At 33.7% G+C, this 20,050-nt stretch overlaps 2 protein-coding genes across 2 annotated transcripts; one reads left to right on the top strand and one right to left on the bottom strand.

Annotated features, from left to right (window-relative positions):
- Positions 1-710: 710 nt before the first annotated feature.
- On the bottom strand, positions 711-6,732 carry LOC134697866 (uncharacterized). Its single transcript, XM_063560154.1, has 2 exons — positions 4,899-6,732; positions 711-727 (listed from the first exon to the last, which is right to left on the bottom strand). Exons 1-2 carry the CDS (start codon positions 6,730-6,732, stop codon positions 711-713), a joined length of 1,851 nt encoding a protein of 616 aa, XP_063416224.1.
- Positions 6,733-6,960: 228 nt separating this feature from the next.
- LOC134697867 (uncharacterized) lies at positions 6,961-10,831 on the top strand. Its single transcript, XM_063560155.1, has 2 exons — positions 6,961-8,794; positions 10,752-10,831. The coding sequence occupies exons 1-2, from the start codon at positions 6,961-6,963 to the stop codon at positions 10,829-10,831; spliced, it is 1,914 nt and encodes a 637-aa protein (XP_063416225.1).
- Positions 10,832-20,050: the final 9,219 nt, after the last annotated feature.

Consider the following 20,050-nt stretch of genomic DNA (forward strand, 5'->3'; position numbering starts at 1 on the left):
AAATATAATATCATTAATGAAAGTGAATTTATAATTTGCTATAAGCAGCCAGTATTGAAAAAATTGTCAAAATAAACCAAGAAGCATTGCTGATGAATTATGATCGAATTTGCTAAAGTGAATAATTCTACCTCCTTGAATCCGTACTCATATGTGAACTATAATTTAACTCCTTAGCTAGTGATGAATAATGCATGTATTTTGTATCCTAAGTTCTGTAAAAGAAAATGTTGTCATAATTGATAGCGAAAAAAGGTAGGTCATTGAATTGACTGATTCGATGGGATCTGTACAAACAAATCGTTCTTATACAGGGAAATACGATGATTTACAGACATTCTTAATTCACAATATGAAATTAAACAGATCTAAAGAAAAATCCAATAACATCTGGTCGCTGTAGCAGCATGATTTATTTATTTCTATATTCATGAAAATATCGCTTATATCACACTTTTAGGTCATCGGAGGTCAACTCGATGGTTAAGAAGATGATTGGTAATGTCTGTGTCATTGTTGGTCTCTTGTGGACAGTTGTATCATTGATAATCATACCACAACTTCTTTTTTTATATGTGTATACTAAAATGCACACGAAACGACGCTTCATATTATAGAGCCTGTAAATTGTTTATTAAAAACGTTTTATAGTTTTGATTAATGTTTACATTGTTTTATATCAAATATGGAATTTGACAGCTAGTGGCCCTTTATATTTCTTGGGAGCCTGAAAAATTCAACCAGTTGTCATACCATGCATTAAGATACTCTCGTGAATTGCGCTTTGTTTTTGAAATTCCACAAAAGGGTTATAATGACATTAAAGCTTATTATCTTGGGTTGAAATATGAATGATAAAAATTCAAATATGCAAATAAATAAATATATATATATATATATACGAGTCTAAATTGAAAACTACGTTCAAACCTATGACTGCGTTGGATAAAAATCGCAATTTTTATACGTGTGCATGTCAAACAAATTTAGATGTAGAAGGGTCTAAAAACAGCACAAACAACATTTTCCAAAAGACCAAAAGAGTGAAAAAGTATATTTAAACAAAACGCATTTGACTAACAGGTCGAACAACTGATGTTCTTTAACCCTGCTGACTGCCATTGACGATTGCCAAATAAAATTGATCACAAGATGTAACAAACTGGATCTTAATATAAATTTAATACGTCACAGAAAAAAAAAATTGTTAACTATATATATATGTTACAGTAAATAGGTGAAATTAGGAATTACATGTAATTACTAAAATTTAGGAATTACAGGTAATCCCCGATGCACTTAGTTAATACAAGTAATTCCTGAAACGGCCCAGTTATTACCAGTAATTACTAATTTTAAAATGAATTTTTACACCTATTTACTGACTGCTAAAACAATGTTGTATTATGGTCAGGTGATCAAAAGTTATGGTAATACTAACTAAAAAATCAGTTAGTACAGTACAGTAAATTTTGAATGGTTGATTTCTATAAAAAAATATCTTGAATAAATGTGGACTTTCAAATATTTGGTTAAATCCGAGTAACTTTAGTTTTAATACAAAACGGTTCAAGTTGAGCATTAAACAGATAATTTTTGACAAATTTCAGCAGACATGGAAATCAGAAATTAAAAATTCTCCTAAAGTATAATGTTTTAATTTTTTAAAGAAAACTTTGAATTTTAAGAATATTTAGATTTACTACGTTATACAGATAAGATTGTAAAAAAGGTTAAAAACTGGAACGAACTGTTATGTGCATTAGCTTCGAGATATAATTTTTTTTTTATATTTTTGTTGTTGTTAAATCATTAATAAAAATGATATAGTGAAATTATAATTCACTGTTAGCAGCCAATCTGGTTATATTTTGTTAAAATAGCTGAGAAACAAGGTTGATAAGTTGTGCACTTACGAGGGAATATTTGGACCTCATTGAATACGTATTCGTGTGACCTCCAATTCAACCTCTTGCTGGAGATGGGTTATCGCTGTATTTAAAAGCTATTAAAGTTGTAAGGGTTTTGCAGAACAGATAGCCTACTTTTGCTGTTAATCGCAGGCTCAACAAAAATGAGGGGAAAATATTAAAATTTTAATCTAGATACTATCTTTTGACTAGTACTGTAAGAAACTTCTGTCAAAATTGGGTAAAAATCCAGGATGGTTTATAAAACCTAATGTTTTAAAAACTTTAACTGCATAGTGTATGAAATGTTAACTGGAGAAAAAAACTCTAGTCTATTTATAAGTAATATACGAAAAAAAGGATTCGTTTTACAAACTTTACTTTTGGATATTAACTTATGATCATAAAAAATTGCTTCTGTCCATGTTTGGTATAAAACCAGGATATTTGGAGAAAGTTATTTTAAAGTTTAAAACCTCATGATGGAGATTTTAGTTTAACCAAATTATTAAAATCAATTTTAGATAGATATCATTGTCCTGCATGCATATATTTACAGAGTTTCAAATCCGATAAAACAACTATTTTCCAGTTTCAATTCACAAACATTAAAGAGTATGCACTTTTGATGTGCCTTATATTCCTACATCCTTAAGTAACTCCCTTAAAATCCCTATCTCTTTACTTTCTTATTTGGTATTTTGAATTATGGTTTTAATTTAAAAACAAAAACATCAAGTTAGTAAATAGCTGTAAAAATGACCAAAATAATCAGTGATTACCAGTAATCACTGAAACAACTAGTAAATACATGTAATTACTAAATTGGCTAGTAATTACAGGTATTTACTGAAACGTTTAGTAATTACATGTAATTCCTAATTTCATCTATTTACTGTAACATATATATATATAACAAGTCTAAAAGAATACAACATCACCAAAAACACAATAAAACGAACAATTGTGTTTTGGTGATGTTGTATTCTTTCAGACTTGTTATATATTATATTATGTAGTGTACTGCATCATGTTTATATGATCCATCGCCCCGTAAGATTTATCGTTGACTATTTATTCAGTCATTTAATATATATCTATAATACTAAAATTACGAGGTCCAATTTGTCAGCCGTCATCACGTAAAAACGACGAATCAAAGAATTCAACTTTATATATAACTTATATAGTACAAAGGTGTAGATTAAAAATTACACCACTCCAGGCTCTTTTGTTTTCCACATAATTAATATTGCCAACAATTAAGAAGTTCCGGGTCGAGTCCGATACCGATACCAATAGTATATTCATCTGTTACCTATTACCTTATCTGTACGTTCCGCATTTGACCAGGCGCACCACCAAACGGTGTATTCAGGATGTGCTATATACACGGGTCATACTCACAGGGTTGACACTACTAATTTGTCAAAATGTAACTTATTGTAGTATTCTAATCAGTAAGACTTTATAAGATAACAATACGAATACTAAAAATAAGGCGTATAGGTACAGTTTTCAATTTGTTAGCGGGCATGACGTAAAACAGCGAATCAAATAATTCAACTTTATTTATAACTAATATAGGACAATGCTGTTGATTAAAAAACACTCCATCCCAGGACCTTTTGTTTTCCAAATAATTAATATTACCAATAATTGATAAGTTCCAGTTAGGCGGGTTCAAACAGAAAGATTTGAAAGCAGAGAAAACTGTGATAACTATCTTATAATCGGCATGACTTTATCAGATGACAATACTAATACAAAAATAAGTCTTGCGCATAGTTATATACTTTAATTCAGTCACGGACCCGCGATATCACGGGTGTGTTCTAGTATATATATATATATATATATAAAATGACTGAATAAATAGTCAACGATCAATCTTACAAGGCGATGGATCATGTAATATGATTCTGTACACTACAAAATATAATATATAACAAGTCAAAAAGGGTACAACATCACCATAAAATAACTATAAAATATACAAATATTAGATATTTCGGATAACAGATATCCTTCTTCAATAATAGCACGATGTCAAATGAATCATGTCAATTCAAATTGAGACTCTATCAAAATCTTGATTTATACAATTTAAGCGAACGCTGGAACAATTTTAAAATTTCCAAACACACCGCAAAGACTACAGAAATATGCCAAAAATAAAAATAGTTATTTACGATGTGAAATGGCACAACTTTAGATTTCCAAAGGATGTGACAGTTGAGATGTAATAACTGCATTGAGGGCAGTCCTCAAACAAAAAAATCAAAATAATCAAAAGTGTCCTTACCGATCCAGGATGGTATAAATTAGACAACGGCAGGGCAATTACAACGGAAACTACATATTAAAGCCTTCCAAACGAATAGCAGTCTAATAGTGATTGAAAAAATAAGTTTTGTATATTGAGCTTAAATAATTGAACGTGGCAACGTACTTATACATCATCCCGAATCAATGAAAACCTGTAATTTAAACGGTAATTTTAAAAATAATTTCGAACTGTAAAGCCAGTACTAAATCCGGCGTTGTTTAAAACAGGTGGTCACAGAAAAATGAGGGACTCGTTCTATGTTTTTTCATTTATGCCCTCTGGGGAGACTGTCCGTAACTTTCTTATCCAAAATCTTTCCCGAGCGACTCTGTCGACCTTCGACCAACACTCGTTGTGGTCTATGATCGTGATGGTAAGGTTTTTGAGATCAGCTTGTGTGTGTCCAGGTGATCTCAAATGACGACTTACGGGTAGGTCGGGCTTGCAAGTGTAGTCACTTCGATGACCATTCATGCGTTTGTTAAATGGCTGCTCTGTCTCGCCAACATACTGCATGCCACATCGACACTGAAGGAGGTATACAACATTCTGGGTTTTGCAAGTTACATTGCAATATATAGTGTACACAGACCCAGTCGAGTGGCAAGTGAATGTTTGAGTATTCAGTATTTGTTGACAAGTCAGGCAACGTCTGTTACCACATGACTTGCACCATCCTGCAGTTGAACAGCTTTTATTTGAGGAAACGTCAGCTCTAACAAATAAGTCTTTCAGACTTGCTGGTCTCCGAAAAGCTAAGACAGGAGGATTAGGAAAGATCTTGGATAATTTAGGGTGTTTGGCAATAGTTTGCCAATTGGCACGGATCAAACGTGAAAGGTTATTAAAGGCTGGATTGTATGTAAGAACAAACGGGACTATTTTGCTGCGCCTCTTCTGTTTGTACTGTAAGAGGTCATTGCGGCTGTTATTGTTAGCGCGCGCAAACCCCTTATCTATGTCCAATTTCTTATAACCTCGTTTTGTCAAAAATCCGCGAAGTTCCTGTAACCGTTTCGTGACAGCCTCCTCAGAGGAGCAAATCCGCTTGACTCTGAGAGCTTGACTGTACGGGATACTTTTTGTACAGTGTTTTGGGTGACAGCTTTGGGGAGAAAGGTATTGATGTTTATCTGTGGGTTTACAGTAGAGGTCTGTTGATATGACACCGTCCTTTATAGATGTGGTTGTGTCTAAGAAAGATATCTTAGAGTCGGAAATTTCATACGTAAATTTAATTGAATGGTGGGCGTTGTTTGCATGTCTGATGAAATCATCCAGTTTTTGTTGAGATTCAATCCATTTCATGTCAACATCATCAATGAAACGGAACCAAGACAAAGGTTTGGATAAAGATGTTGCAATAATTTGTTTTTCTAATTTGCCCATGAAAATATTGGCGTAAGACGGTGCCATTTTCGTCCCCATCGCTGTCCCGTTAATTTGAAGGTAATGCTCACCATTAAAGGTGAAATTGTTGCATTTCAGGACCAGAGTAAGCAGCTGGACTAAACATTCAGTAGGTGGTTCTAAAATGTTGCGCGAGTCCCATATTTCCCTACAAGATTGTATGCCGTCATCATGAGGTATGTTGGTATACAATGAGGTGACATCTAAAGTGACAAGGAGGGTTTCCGGAGGAAGAGGGTTCATGGATTCCATTTTACGAAGATAATCTGTAGTGTCTTGAATGTGGGAAGGAAGATTTTCTACATGAGATCTTAAATGAAAATCGACGAATTCCGAGATTTTCTCAGTCGGATGGCCGTTTGCGGATACAATGGGTCTACCAGGGTTGTTAACCTTGTGTATTTTGGGAAGAAGATACAATCGACCAGGCTTGGCATTCTCTGGCTTTAAATAACCAATTGTATCCTCATCTATGTGACCGTCATTGTACATGGTTTGTAACGCAGTGATAATTTTGGAGCTAAACTCGGAAGTAGGGTCATAGTCTAGCTTCTTATAAAATCTCTCATCAGAGAGCTGACGCACTGCTTCCGCGATGTAGTTAGCTTTGTCCATTATCACAACGGCACTGCCCTTGTCTGCTGGTTTTATCACAATATCATCTCGGTTTCTCAGCGATTGTATGGCTTTTTTCTCGTCAGGAGAAGTGTTGTAAAATGACGAGTACTTGTTGCTAGCTAGATGAACAACATCCGATTTGATTTTGTCGATAACATCTTCCAGTGTAGCAGATTTACTAGGTTTTGGAATCCATGAACTCTTCTTTTTAAAATGCGGAATTATGATTTCTTCCTCCGAGTCAGACGTGGCTGTGTCCTCCTCATTATCCACCTCTTTATCCTTGTTACCAAAATATTCTTTGATTCTGAGGGTTCTAGCAAAGTTATCAAGGTCATCTCCCAATTTCATATCATCTATGTTATTGGGAGTAGGGCAAAAATTCAAACCCTTGGACAAGACTTTAGTTTCGTCCTCAGATAAAGAGACGGAGGATAAATTGACAACCGTGTTGTTGGGATCCATCGGAACTCGAATTTTTCTTTTAAATCTACGATTTCGAGGTTTTTTCTTAGATTTCGTAGAGGGTCTAATTGAAGGGGTGTTAATTTGCACACCATCACGTTTAAATTTGTACAGATCAACAAATTTAAACGTGATGGTGTGCAAATTAACACCCCTTCAATTAGACCCTCTACGAAATCTAAGAAAAAACCTCGAAATCGTAGATTTAAAAGAAAAATTCGAGTTCCGATGGATCCCAACAACACGGTTGTCAATTTATCCTCCGTCTCTTTATCTGAGGACGAAACTAAAGTCTTGTCCAAGGGTTTGAATTTTTGCCCTACTCCCAATAACATAGATGATATGAAATTGGGAGATGACCTTGATAACTTTGCTAGAACCCTCAGAATCAAAGAATATTTTGGTAACAAGGATAAAGAGGTGGATAATGAGGAGGACACAGCCACGTCTGACTCGGAGGAAGAAATCATAATTCCGCATTTTAAAAAGAAGAGTTCATGGATTCCAAAACCTAGTAAATCTGCTACACTGGAAGATGTTATCGACAAAATCAAATCGGATGTTGTTCATCTAGCTAGCAACAAGTACTCGTCATTTTACAACACTTCTCCTGACGAGAAAAAAGCCATACAATCGCTGAGAAACCGAGATGATATTGTGATAAAACCAGCAGACAAGGGCAGTGCCGTTGTGATAATGGACAAAGCTAACTACATCGCGGAAGCAGTGCGTCAGCTCTCTGATGAGAGATTTTATAAGAAGCTAGACTATGACCCTACTTCCGAGTTTAGCTCCAAAATTATCACTGCGTTACAAACCATGTACAATGACGGTCACATAGATGAGGATACAATTGGTTATTTAAAGCCAGAGAATGCCAAGCCTGGTCGATTGTATCTTCTTCCCAAAATACACAAGGTTAACAACCCTGGTAGACCCATTGTATCCGCAAACGGCCATCCGACTGAGAAAATCTCGGAATTCGTCGATTTTCATTTAAGATCTCATGTAGAAAATCTTCCTTCCCACATTCAAGACACTACAGATTATCTTCGTAAAATGGAATCCATGAACCCTCTTCCTCCGGAAACCCTCCTTGTCACTTTAGATGTCACCTCATTGTATACCAACATACCTCATGATGACGGCATACAATCTTGTAGGGAAATATGGGACTCGCGCAACATTTTAGAACCACCTACTGAATGTTTAGTCCAGCTGCTTACTCTGGTCCTGAAATGCAACAATTTCACCTTTAATGGTGAGCATTACCTTCAAATTAACGGGACAGCGATGGGGACGAAAATGGCACCGTCTTACGCCAATATTTTCATGGGCAAATTAGAAAAACAAATTATTGCAACATCTTTATCCAAACCTTTGTCTTGGTTCCGTTTCATTGATGATGTTGACATGAAATGGATTGAATCTCAACAAAAACTGGATGATTTCATCAGACATGCAAACAACGCCCACCATTCAATTAAATTTACGTATGAAATTTCCGACTCTAAGATATCTTTCTTAGACACAACCACATCTATAAAGGACGGTGTCATATCAACAGACCTCTACTGTAAACCCACAGATAAACATCAATACCTTTCTCCCCAAAGCTGTCACCCAAAACACTGTACAAAAAGTATCCCGTACAGTCAAGCTCTCAGAGTCAAGCGGATTTGCTCCTCTGAGGAGGCTGTCACGAAACGGTTACAGGAACTTCGCGGATTTTTGACAAAACGAGGTTATAAGAAATTGGACATAGATAAGGGGTTTGCGCGCGCTAACAATAACAGCCGCAATGACCTCTTACAGTACAAACAGAAGAGGCGCAGCAAAATAGTCCCGTTTGTTCTTACATACAATCCAGCCTTTAATAACCTTTCACGTTTGATCCGTGCCAATTGGCAAACTATTGCCAAACACCCTAAATTATCCAAGATCTTTCCTAATCCTCCTGTCTTAGCTTTTCGGAGACCAGCAAGTCTGAAAGACTTATTTGTTAGAGCTGACGTTTCCTCAAATAAAAGCTGTTCAACTGCAGGATGGTGCAAGTCATGTGGTAACAGACGTTGCCTGACTTGTCAACAAATACTGAATACTCAAACATTCACTTGCCACTCGACTGGGTCTGTGTACACTATATATTGCAATGTAACTTGCAAAACCCAGAATGTTGTATACCTCCTTCAGTGTCGATGTGGCATGCAGTATGTTGGCGAGACAGAGCAGCCATTTAACAAACGCATGAATGGTCATCGAAGTGACTACACTTGCAAGCCCGACCTACCCGTAAGTCGTCATTTGAGATCACCTGGACACACACAAGCTGATCTCAAAAACCTTACCATCACGATCATAGACCACAACGAGTGTTGGTCGAAGGTCGACAGAGTCGCTCGGGAAAGATTTTGGATAAGAAAGTTACGGACAGTCTCCCCAGAGGGCATAAATGAAAAAACATAGAACGAGTCCCTCATTTTTCTGTGACCACCTGTTTTAAACAACGCCGGATTTAGTACTGGCTTTACAGTTCGAAATTATTTTTAAAATTACCGTTTAAATTACAGGTTTTCATTGATTCGGGATGATGTATAAGTACGTTGCCACGTTCAATTATTTAAGCTCAATATACAAAACTTATTTTTTCAATCACTATTAGACTGCTATTCGTTTGGAAGGCTTTAATATGTAGTTTCCGTTGTAATTGCCCTGCCGTTGTCTAATTTATACCATCCTGGATCGGTAAGGACACTTTTGATTATTTTGATTTTTTTGTTTGAGGACTGCCCTCAATGCAGTTATTACATCTCAACTGTCACATCCTTTGGAAATCTAAAGTTGTGCCATTTCACATCGTAAATAACTATTTTTATTTTTGGCATATTTCTGTAGTCTTTGCGGTGTGTTTGGAAATTTTAAAATTGTTCCAGCGTTCGCTTAAATTGTATAAATCAAGATTTTGATAGAGTCTCAATTTGAATTGACATGATTCATTTGACATCGTGCTATTATTGAAGAAGGATATCTGTTATCCGAAATATCTAATATTTGTATATTTTATAGTTATTTTATGGTGATGTTGTACCCTTTTTGACTTGTTATATATATATATATATATATATATATTACTAATAAATCCAACATTTCCGGTATGAATAGTTTTAATTCACAGTACTTTCATGTTTAAATAACAATCTTCAGGTGAAACTATACATGATTAACGTAACTATTTAACGGTAGGTATGTAACGTCATAGTTGTCGTTGAGTATATAAAGGGAGATAAATCGTATTACACTAAGTCTATATATAGAAGTATGGAGCGTCATTATTACACAATAGAAAATGCATAGTTTGCATTCAATCGTGATTTAAATTTTAAAATAAAATGTGTTTTCTTGACTTCTCGTGTAATGTCACAACCAATATTCATTTTATAAAATGGGAATATTTAAAAAAATCCCCCTCCACATTCGTCTAAATGTTTGCTTAGGGGGATTTTTCTGTATTGTGGCTGCCTTATATGTTGTCTATGCATGCGCACTCTTTCTGTTACACTGTTCCCTGTTTTGTGGTTGCCGTTTACTTTGTAGAAGTGTTTCTGTATTTATTAAACGGCGCATATTTTAATCCTGACCTAGAATAGGTAAATTTGCCTTTGCAACGGGAATAATTTTAAAGTTCCGGGGATTATGTGTAATAACGAACGGTATTTTATCGTTGTTATTACTCTGCTCCTCGCAGGTGGAGCGTAGTTGGTTGGTTGGGATCTGTTTTGCCATTTGAATTCCTCTTTCTATTAAAGGCTCTGGATAGTTTTGCTTGATCAAAAATAATTGTAGTTCCTCTAGACGGTCTTCTCTCAAATGTTCATCCTCGACTACTGTACATATTTTTCTTGCTAAACAATAGGGGATATTCCTATTGGTATGAGATGGGTGGCACGAATTAAAATCTAAATACTGATGAGCATGATGAGTATCAGTACCTTTGTAAAAAATATCTGTTTCAATTTCAGTGCCATCTTTAATAACAAGAATGTCTAGAAACGGTAATTGGTTGAAATTTTCATCCTTCGTAAACTTTATGGAGGTATGAAGGTTATTTAGTATGTCCGAAAATAGTTCTTCGTCGGATTTGTTCCAGATAATGAAGCAATCATCAAGGTATCTTTTCCATGATAATTCAAATTCTCTTGCAAATTAAACTCCAAAATTATTTTCAACTTCTTGATACAGTCTTTGTTCAAGGAAGCCCATGACTAATGTTGCATAGGTTGGTGCAAATTTTGTTCCCATTGCTGTCCCCCGATGTTGCAAATAGTTCTTGCCATTGAAATAGCAAGAAGTGTTTTCAAGAATTAGTTTAGTAGAATCGAGTATAAAGTCAACACTGAATCGATTTGGTATTGCATCTCGATGTTTTGCAACCCAATATTGTATTGCCTCTATTCCTAAATTGTGTGGAATTTTCGTATATAGGCTTGTGACATCGAAGCTTACTAAACGAGCGTGAACCGGTGCTATTTTTGGCAGGTGTGAGAGAAAATCTATATCGTCTCTTATATAGCTCGGTACATATTTACATAATGGTTTCAAAATTATATATATAATTATATAAGTAAAACAGTAGGTTTTAACACGGTACTTTGCCTTTGCATAAATTATATCCTCATCTGAATAATGGAATTCGTGTAGCATATTAAACACAATGAATTAAAAGGATTATCAACTAACGCAACGAATTGAAACAATTGTTATTCATGTGACTTGGTACAAGTATTTCCCGAGGAAAAGGTTATATAGCTAGCTAAACCTTTCAATTTGAATGACAATTGATTACAGTGCAGTTACGTTGACAACATTTGGTGAGGAACCTAAACATACATAACAGGCTGAATGTGGTAATTATTAGGACCTAGCAGCAACAAAATGTGTAAAAATACATCACAGACATCAATAACAAAAATCGAGTATGTTTAAGATTGAAAAAAATAGGTCAAGTACAGGTCGAGAATAGGTTAAAACTGTTTCAGACAGGTCGAATAATGCGATGGTATAGTTAGACTTTTTTCAATGGCGTAAAGGGTTAGGTACAAATCAGTACAGTCAAGTAGTGTTAAGTCTAAGATACGAGAAGATAGCCTTTAGAAAATTCTTTGACAATACCAACAGAAAAAAACAGTATCATCGTATGTTTGAACTTTGAAACTATAAGTATGATCTACATCGTTAAAAGCTTACACTTTAATATGTACTACACTAAAAATAAAACATAAATCGCTTGAACTGTGCATGATACAAACATGTTTTTTGCATGTATAAGCATTCATGCGCAAAGCATGCGTTTACAATATATGTGGCACATGCATATTTATACGCGCGAACAGGGCATGTGAAGACCTTGCATTTTACTCATACTTCTTATTACACTCTTGTTGCTTGATTCACACATGTACATTTTGTAAAAGCATCATGCGATTTTGACATACTTCATAATTGTATCGCATGACTTGTGCAAGTGTTGGCTTGTCTGCGTATCTTGTACGTGGCACTTTCACCCTAGTACGATGGCATATTGTTGGTAAATTCTAAATGTATGTCATTTGTTGGAGATATATAGGACCATTTCACTATAAATGTTGAATCACGGTATTAAATTAAAACTAACCATACTTCTAAAATAACAAAAATAACCGTGTATTCCTTCTTGTTTTTTGGCAATTTTAAAATCAAATCCCTGTCAATGTATTTTTCAATTTAGTGTGGTTCTTCTCATGCGATTGCTTACATATATAAAAATAAAGATGTGGTATGATTGCTAATGAGACAACTGTCCACAATAGACCCAAATGACATAGACTTTAACAAATATAGGTAACCATACGGCCTTCAACAAAGCCTATATCGCATAGTCAGCTATCAAAGACCCCGATATGACAATGTAAAAAAAAATCAAACTTGAAAACTAACGGCCTTATTTATATAAAAAAAATGAACGAAAAACAAATAAGTAACACATAAATAAACGACAACCACTGATTTAAGGCTCCTGACTTAGGACAGGCACATACATAAATAATGAGGCAGGGTTAAACATGTTAGTGGGATTCCAACCCTCCCTTAAACTGGGACAGTGGTATAACAGTACAGCATAAGAACTCATAAACTATGAACATCAGATGAAAGGCTTCACTCATCAGATGAACAAAAATACAATTGGACGTGGCCGGGTACTTGAACATCCCAACAACAAAAAGATACTAGGAACAGATCTGAGAGTACTCACAGTTATCTGACAGCTAGTTCAAAGCAGCTTACAACTAATACAAAAATCATGCATCTAAGATTTAACTATGCATGTTGCTGCTGTATATTCTTACACTCAACACCTCCTACCGAAAGATGCAGATAAGATTACATGTATGATCGTTGACTAAAGGAGAAATGGGAAGTTACAGCAAGTTGATTAGTATGCTTACCCCAAAAGAACCTCATTTACCGCTTATCTTTTTGTTTTTAATTTGATTTTTATTGTTCCTGGTCATTCGCTGGTTACAATTATTGCTTTCTTCAATGATCTTAGTGATTGTTTTGCTAACATTGTAACAGTTTAGCATCATATCTGTTTCAGTTAATTTCTATGTCGCAAATTTATGAACAGCGCTCGAAGTTCAGATAAAATGCATATATTATTGAATAATTACATTAGATGTATGTTTCATTATAATACGTTATTCTGATTGGATCACTGCACATCACGTGTTATTCCGTAAGCATGTATCTGTTTTAAGCATGTCTTAAGTTTCGCCTAGAATAATAGTTCGTTCAATTAACGAAAATCTAGTCCTGGTATTGTGTTCATCAGACAAGGTGCTTCAGATGCATCAATTGAGTATTGTGATTTTTCCAGAAAATAAAACAAAAGTAAATGGTGAGTCTTTTAAAACTATATTGAACAAATGTTGAATACTTTGTAACTAGTACACTATTTTGAATTATTCCGTTAACTCAGGCGACCAATTCATACAAACATTACCGATATGTCTATCCTATTAACGAAATGTGTCATGTACTTACAGTTGTATAAAGGTACACACTGCATCTGTATTAATAATAAGATTATTTTATTACAAGGATAACAAATTCGAAACTTTCAACTGGCAGACTCTATTGTATTTGTTGTACAAATTATATAGTCTTTCTTTTTGAAGCCAATGATGTGCCTTTGGACTGTTTTAGGTTTTTGTCAAGCAGATCATCTGTAGGATAAATTGGATTGTTTACTAGTACTCCTCCGTAAATTTGATTTCCAACACTTTTCGCACTAATAAGTCTGTCATAGCACACTGATCTATTAATGCCATCGTAAGCGGGTTCATCGTAAACCTTTTCTGTCATTTTTTTCTTGTTTGAAAACAATGTTCCTTTATTTTCCGACATTTTGTTGAACCAATTGCGCTCTGCAAGAAACATTGGCCTTAAATAACCATCGGAATATTTATTTCCTTCTTCTTTTTGTATATTTTGATCCTTTATAATTTTTTCTAGACTATGTCGTTGTCTTCGTTGACTTGTTTTTTGGGCTGGTTCAGACTGAGTAGAAAATATTGCCATTGCAATACTTCTGGGAGTATCTTTGGTGTCCATCGTATAACATTGACTATCCGTTAAGTCTAAGTAGGAGCTATGTAATGACGGTCTGACGGATGACAGTGCAACAGTTTTTGACATAGCTGTTTCGTCTATTTCGTCATACACACCTTCACTTCTCTCTTCAATGTGATGTGGTCCAACCTTATCTGCTTGTATTTGCTCATTTTGAAGTGGCATTACTAATATCCTTCTTTGTCTTTTTTGACAAACATGCCAGAATCCAAGAAAAACGAGTAGCCCAATAAAAATGATAACGGCAAAAAGTATAATTTCCCGTGATGTAATCGCTGAAAAAAGGATTTTATAAACCTATACTCATAGTTTAGTCAAATTTTTTCCAATCATCATGGATAAATGAGATGTTGTTGATATCATGAGGATTAAATCATCTGTCATTGAATAAAAATATTTTCATATAATAAAGCATTCTTCAAAACGCTCAATAAACATCATTAATATAAAAATTATTGTAACATTTTTATATATATGTTTATGATTTATTCTGTACACATTTAATAATTTTTCATGATCTTGTCGCATATTAACCGTTATAAGCTTACATTCACTGTTTTGGTATACAAATTGAACAATCCTACAAGACTTCTTCTTTCTTGACGTTAAAAACCAACATGGTTAAAACATTCTGTACTATTACTGTGTCCAAGCTTTGCAGGCAAGGATTTGCTAACGCTACATTTCTCTTTCTGTTTTAAGACTTTTCAGATTACTCAGTAAGATTTGGGTTTCATCAGATTTTCCACAGTAATATTAAAATATATCAACAACAAATTGGACTAATAGTTATCTACGACATGTCGCAGGTAAGGTTGGATGAAAGGGTATGTATTCAGTCAATATGAGTTGTCTCTCCTCTTATATTTCGAATTAATTGTATGGGGTTCAAATTAATCACTATACCTAAAAGAGAACATTGATCTTTTGAGTTGAGGTCCTTGCTTTATAATTATAATATTAAGTTTAAGTTTTCTTTGACACATACCCATTTTCAAAACAAAAGGGACATACTCACAAATTAAAATGTCACCTGCTTCTTCGCTTGCTATATAAACGGTGCTTCTCTCATAATCTATAAAAAAAAAACTAATTATGTTTTGTTTGTCATCCCCGAATAAATATAACATTAACGTGTTTATTATTTTGAATAATGAGTTGACGTTGACAACCGGGTAATGATGTGATATAAAAGATAATTTGAAAAGTACAAATTAATTTTACTGTATTATGACAGAGGGGCGAAAGATAACTAAAGGACAGTCAAACTCATAAATCTAAAATAAACTGACAACGCCATGGCTAAAACGAAGAAGACAAACACACACACAATAGTACACATGACACAATATTGAAAACTAAAGAATACACAACACGAACCCCAAGGGTAGGCAGATCCTGCTCCACATGTGTCACCCATCGTGTTGCTTACGTAATAACAAATCCGGTAAATAGTCTAATTCGGCAGTCAGGGGCATTACTTAAACAAGTATTTTTTTTTAGTTACTTACATTTGTATATAGGTAATTTTTGGTTTAAAATATTATAAAATTACTCAATAGAGTTATTTTAAATTTCAATACAAGCGTGGACTTTCATGAATGTTTATAGCATTTTATATCATAACATGAAGAACTTATTAGATCTAGGAGGAGTATAGAGATAAAGGGTAACTTTAAAAATAATGACAAAAATATTACTTGAATTAGTTATTTTATACATCTTTGAAAGAATTAGTAATAAAACTCATGTAAGGAACATATGTAATTGTTTTGGGTTACAAATTATAAATAACATCAAGTCTTAATTAATTCACAAGTTTGAATTATTACATGTATATCTGTCTATCTTCAAGATTGGCGAAGAAAATTATATTTTAATAGTCCCAAGAGACCAATCTTTGACCCAAACGCGTCGATATGACAGATAAGTGCGTCAGAAAGGCAGTTAGTGTTTCAGAAAGATTACATTTTATATTTCATGGAAAAAATAACCAGATGACCGTGAAAATTTGCTAAAGCTATTAAAGCCTGTATAGTAGGACACCTATAAAAATAATATTTAGAAAAGTTACTTGTATAAGTAATATTCAAAATAGCCTCGTTTTCAACATTACTTGTATAGGTAATTTAAAATGTTTCTTGTTTAAGTAATGCCCCTGACTGTTCGGTAGGTCACATTAATGAAAAAGAAGGGGATTGTAGTTTATACGACGAAAGGAACATATCGGATATCTTTGTGTAAATGGTTATTCCATAACGGTCAACCAACTCGTTATGGCGTCTGTAAAATTTACGAAGGGTTGATTTCAACTTCACCATTTGGAACTCTTGGTTTAAAAGCTTCCTTGTGAACAGCAACCCTTAATCAAGAAATTCTTATAGGAAATGCAAGCACGGGAATATCGTATCAATTGGGAGATATATATCCCGTACATGTATGCTGGTGCTGCTGGAACAAAGTTATCAAAAAAACAAGTGATGGACTTATCTTTGCCCTGACCATCTGAGGGAAATGTGTAAGCATAGCGTCCGTGACGTCTCTCCTAGCTGAAAAAGGTATGTTTTCACATTAAAAACCTGACCAGAAAAACAGTATAAAAGCCCAGGTTGTTTTTGGAAGTTATGACGAGAAAGCATTTATCGATATGCAAGCAGTTTCATGATAACCCTTTTGCATTCAAAATAAAACAAGATAAACAGCAGCAGACAAGAATGGTTGTGTAATAGACAGTATGTTTATGCGTTGTAGTCGTCATAAAAAGACTTGCCTAAACTGTGACATAAATGTTATTTATTTGTATTACCATTCCTATTCTTTTAAGGAATGGAAAATCTTTTGTGCATAACTATAAAACAGTTAGAAAAACTACTAGTTGTTGGTTTATGATTCTAAAATTAAAAATAAATACTTTCAAATCGATCTTGGTACAAGCATCTGAATTTATTTTGTTTACAATGATATTAGATGATATTCATAATAGACAGCTTTATAGAAAAGGAAAGCAAACCAATTATTCAACAGTTAAAAAAAAGTAGAAAGAAATTTTGAACCAGGAAAGAAATAAATAGACATAAAACCTGTTCATTAGCATATAATTTTAATAAAAGAATAAAAAATGTAAGTAAAACATAAATTAAAAATGTCAGGTGAATCTATAAAAGTATAGAATTTGAAAGTGATACATAAGTCGGAAGAACATTAATTAGAAACAAAATAAGCTTAGAATATTGGTAAGTTATTTTGCTATGGTGTAATTAGATTGTTTTTCGAGTTATTAGTTAGAAAAAAAACTGAGTCTCTTTTTTCCCTATTTACTATTGATTATTTTGTAAAATTACCCAAAACACTCGACAGTAAGGCAAGAATTCACATAAGTCGTCAAATGATGACTGCTGTCATGTGAATTATTTGAAGACCTTAGTTCACAAATAATGTTTGCTAGAAACAATGTTCTTGTATCGCATGGTTTTCGTTTGCTCAGCAAAAGTTAAAAGCATCATTTTAAAAGAAAGATACAGAACTCCAAAGGGAAAAACAATTAGAAAAAATACTCAACAAATGGCAGATTCAAAAGCTTAAACACACCAAACGAAAAGAAATCATATGTCAAATTACTGACTTGGTACTGGCATTTCCTTATGTACATAGTGAATTTTATGCTTTTATGGCTTGTTAAACCTCTTACTGACCGTTCAATGTGTGACCAAAACAAACAGACATTATAAATAAAAATGTCAAAAATTGGGCAACAGCAAAGCTAGAGTCTAAATTACTATGAACATACAACTATGTCAGCATATAGAACAACACAATATTAAATAGACACTCTATGAACATCAACATTATTTTTGAAAATATATTCACGTGAGAAGGCGCAGTTAAGCGGTTAAAATTTTATTACGATTGCAAAAGAATACACATGCTCACTTAAGTATTAGAGGACGTTTCTTAATGATTTATGCATAGACTGAACGTTGAGGTTTCACGTTCCCATAAAGTCCTTTAAAACTGTCAGGCATCAGCTAGAACTCGTTTGGAATATTTATAATGACAACTGCTTCAATTGTTACTTATACCCTACATTGGTTTCACAGTAAGTTAGGAAAACTTTTTTAATGTTATGTTAGCATGCCTAATTCATTACAGTTATACCGTCTATTAGTACGCATCCCTTTACATGATCACATCTATATACGAAACAGTCAAATGATAAACAAACAATAGTTATTTGATGTATATGTAGTTATATTCAAACTATTTGAATTATTTTTCTTTCTTAAATGTGGGCATCCATTATAAAAAGTTGATATATATGTTTTTAAATATCACATGAGTTCTAGTGAGTATTTTTACGCCTTCCTCATTCTTATTCATAGCTTATTCCTTTTCATAGGTATACGTAGATGCAATTAAACCATCTCATGTTTTAATAGCTCTCTTTTACGGTATGGTTTTTGCATGTTGCCGATTTGAGATTTTCAATTAAATGACATTACTCGACATAACTTATCTATCTGACCGTGTGTCAGACTATTACATTAATGATGACGGATGAGAGCATAGACTGTTTGAATTTTGGCTCATTGAATACATATACTTTGTTGTGATCGATTCCTTTTTAAATTAGTACTTACATCTATTTTAATTATTTACATCTTTTGCTATCAAATGTAGGATTATTTTATTGACAACAACCTTTAAAGGGAATAATTAATTCAGTTACCGGTCACCAAGCGCACCGATCATTACATATACATTTCCCCTTATCCATATATTTACCTCTCAAATGATGAGTGCTTAAAGCTCCAAATCAAAATTAAAACATATTATCATTGTTTTTTCTTAAAGTTGTAATACTTAAACAAGAGTTTCAAACACTCCGGGATGCAAAAAGGGTACGTCACTTGCTTGTTTTTATGAATACTTCTATATAACGAATTTCAAGATACTATTTTCAAAAGTAAACAATCAGATCACCAATGCATCTTTTAGATAGTACTTTGTCAATTTTTTCTAGATATACATCAGATAATATTGATAAGGTTGCATGTTAAAGAAAGAAATAGGATTTCACTTTACTGAATCAGTTTTTTTTTCTTTTGTTATAAGGATGAATGCATTAAATGAAGAGCTCGTTCAGACGCAAGCGTAATTATACGTCATTGCTTTGAAACTGTTTTATGTTTTGTAATGTTTTGCGTTTGACTTATACAACTAGGAAATGTGATCATAGGAAGGTGTCATGATGTCGTAAGCCCACACATTATTGTGGCCAATGTTTTGATCACTACAGGTACATGCATATAAAAATACTCATCTTAGATACCAGGACTAAATTTAGTATATACGCCAGACGCGCGTTTCGTCTACAAAAGACTCATCAGTGACGCTCGAATCTCCAAAAAATAATAATAATATATATCTTTTATATTCATTACTGTCTTTGATCGCACATTCGCCTCGACAATTAACCCTATAAAGTGATCGGGTTAATATAAATATTGGTCTCATTGTCATTATATGTTATTTAAACAAAAAACTAAATGAAGTCATAGTCTGTCTCAATTTTTAAATTTTTATGAAAGAGACAGATTCCTACTAACTTCGGTCGCACTAAAATCCAGAACATATAAATAAACTATAATTA

The sequence above is a fragment of the Mytilus trossulus genome, chromosome 14 (genome assembly GCF_036588685.1).
Source record: "Mytilus trossulus isolate FHL-02 chromosome 14, PNRI_Mtr1.1.1.hap1, whole genome shotgun sequence".
Lineage (NCBI taxonomy): Eukaryota > Metazoa > Mollusca > Bivalvia > Mytilida > Mytilidae > Mytilus > Mytilus trossulus.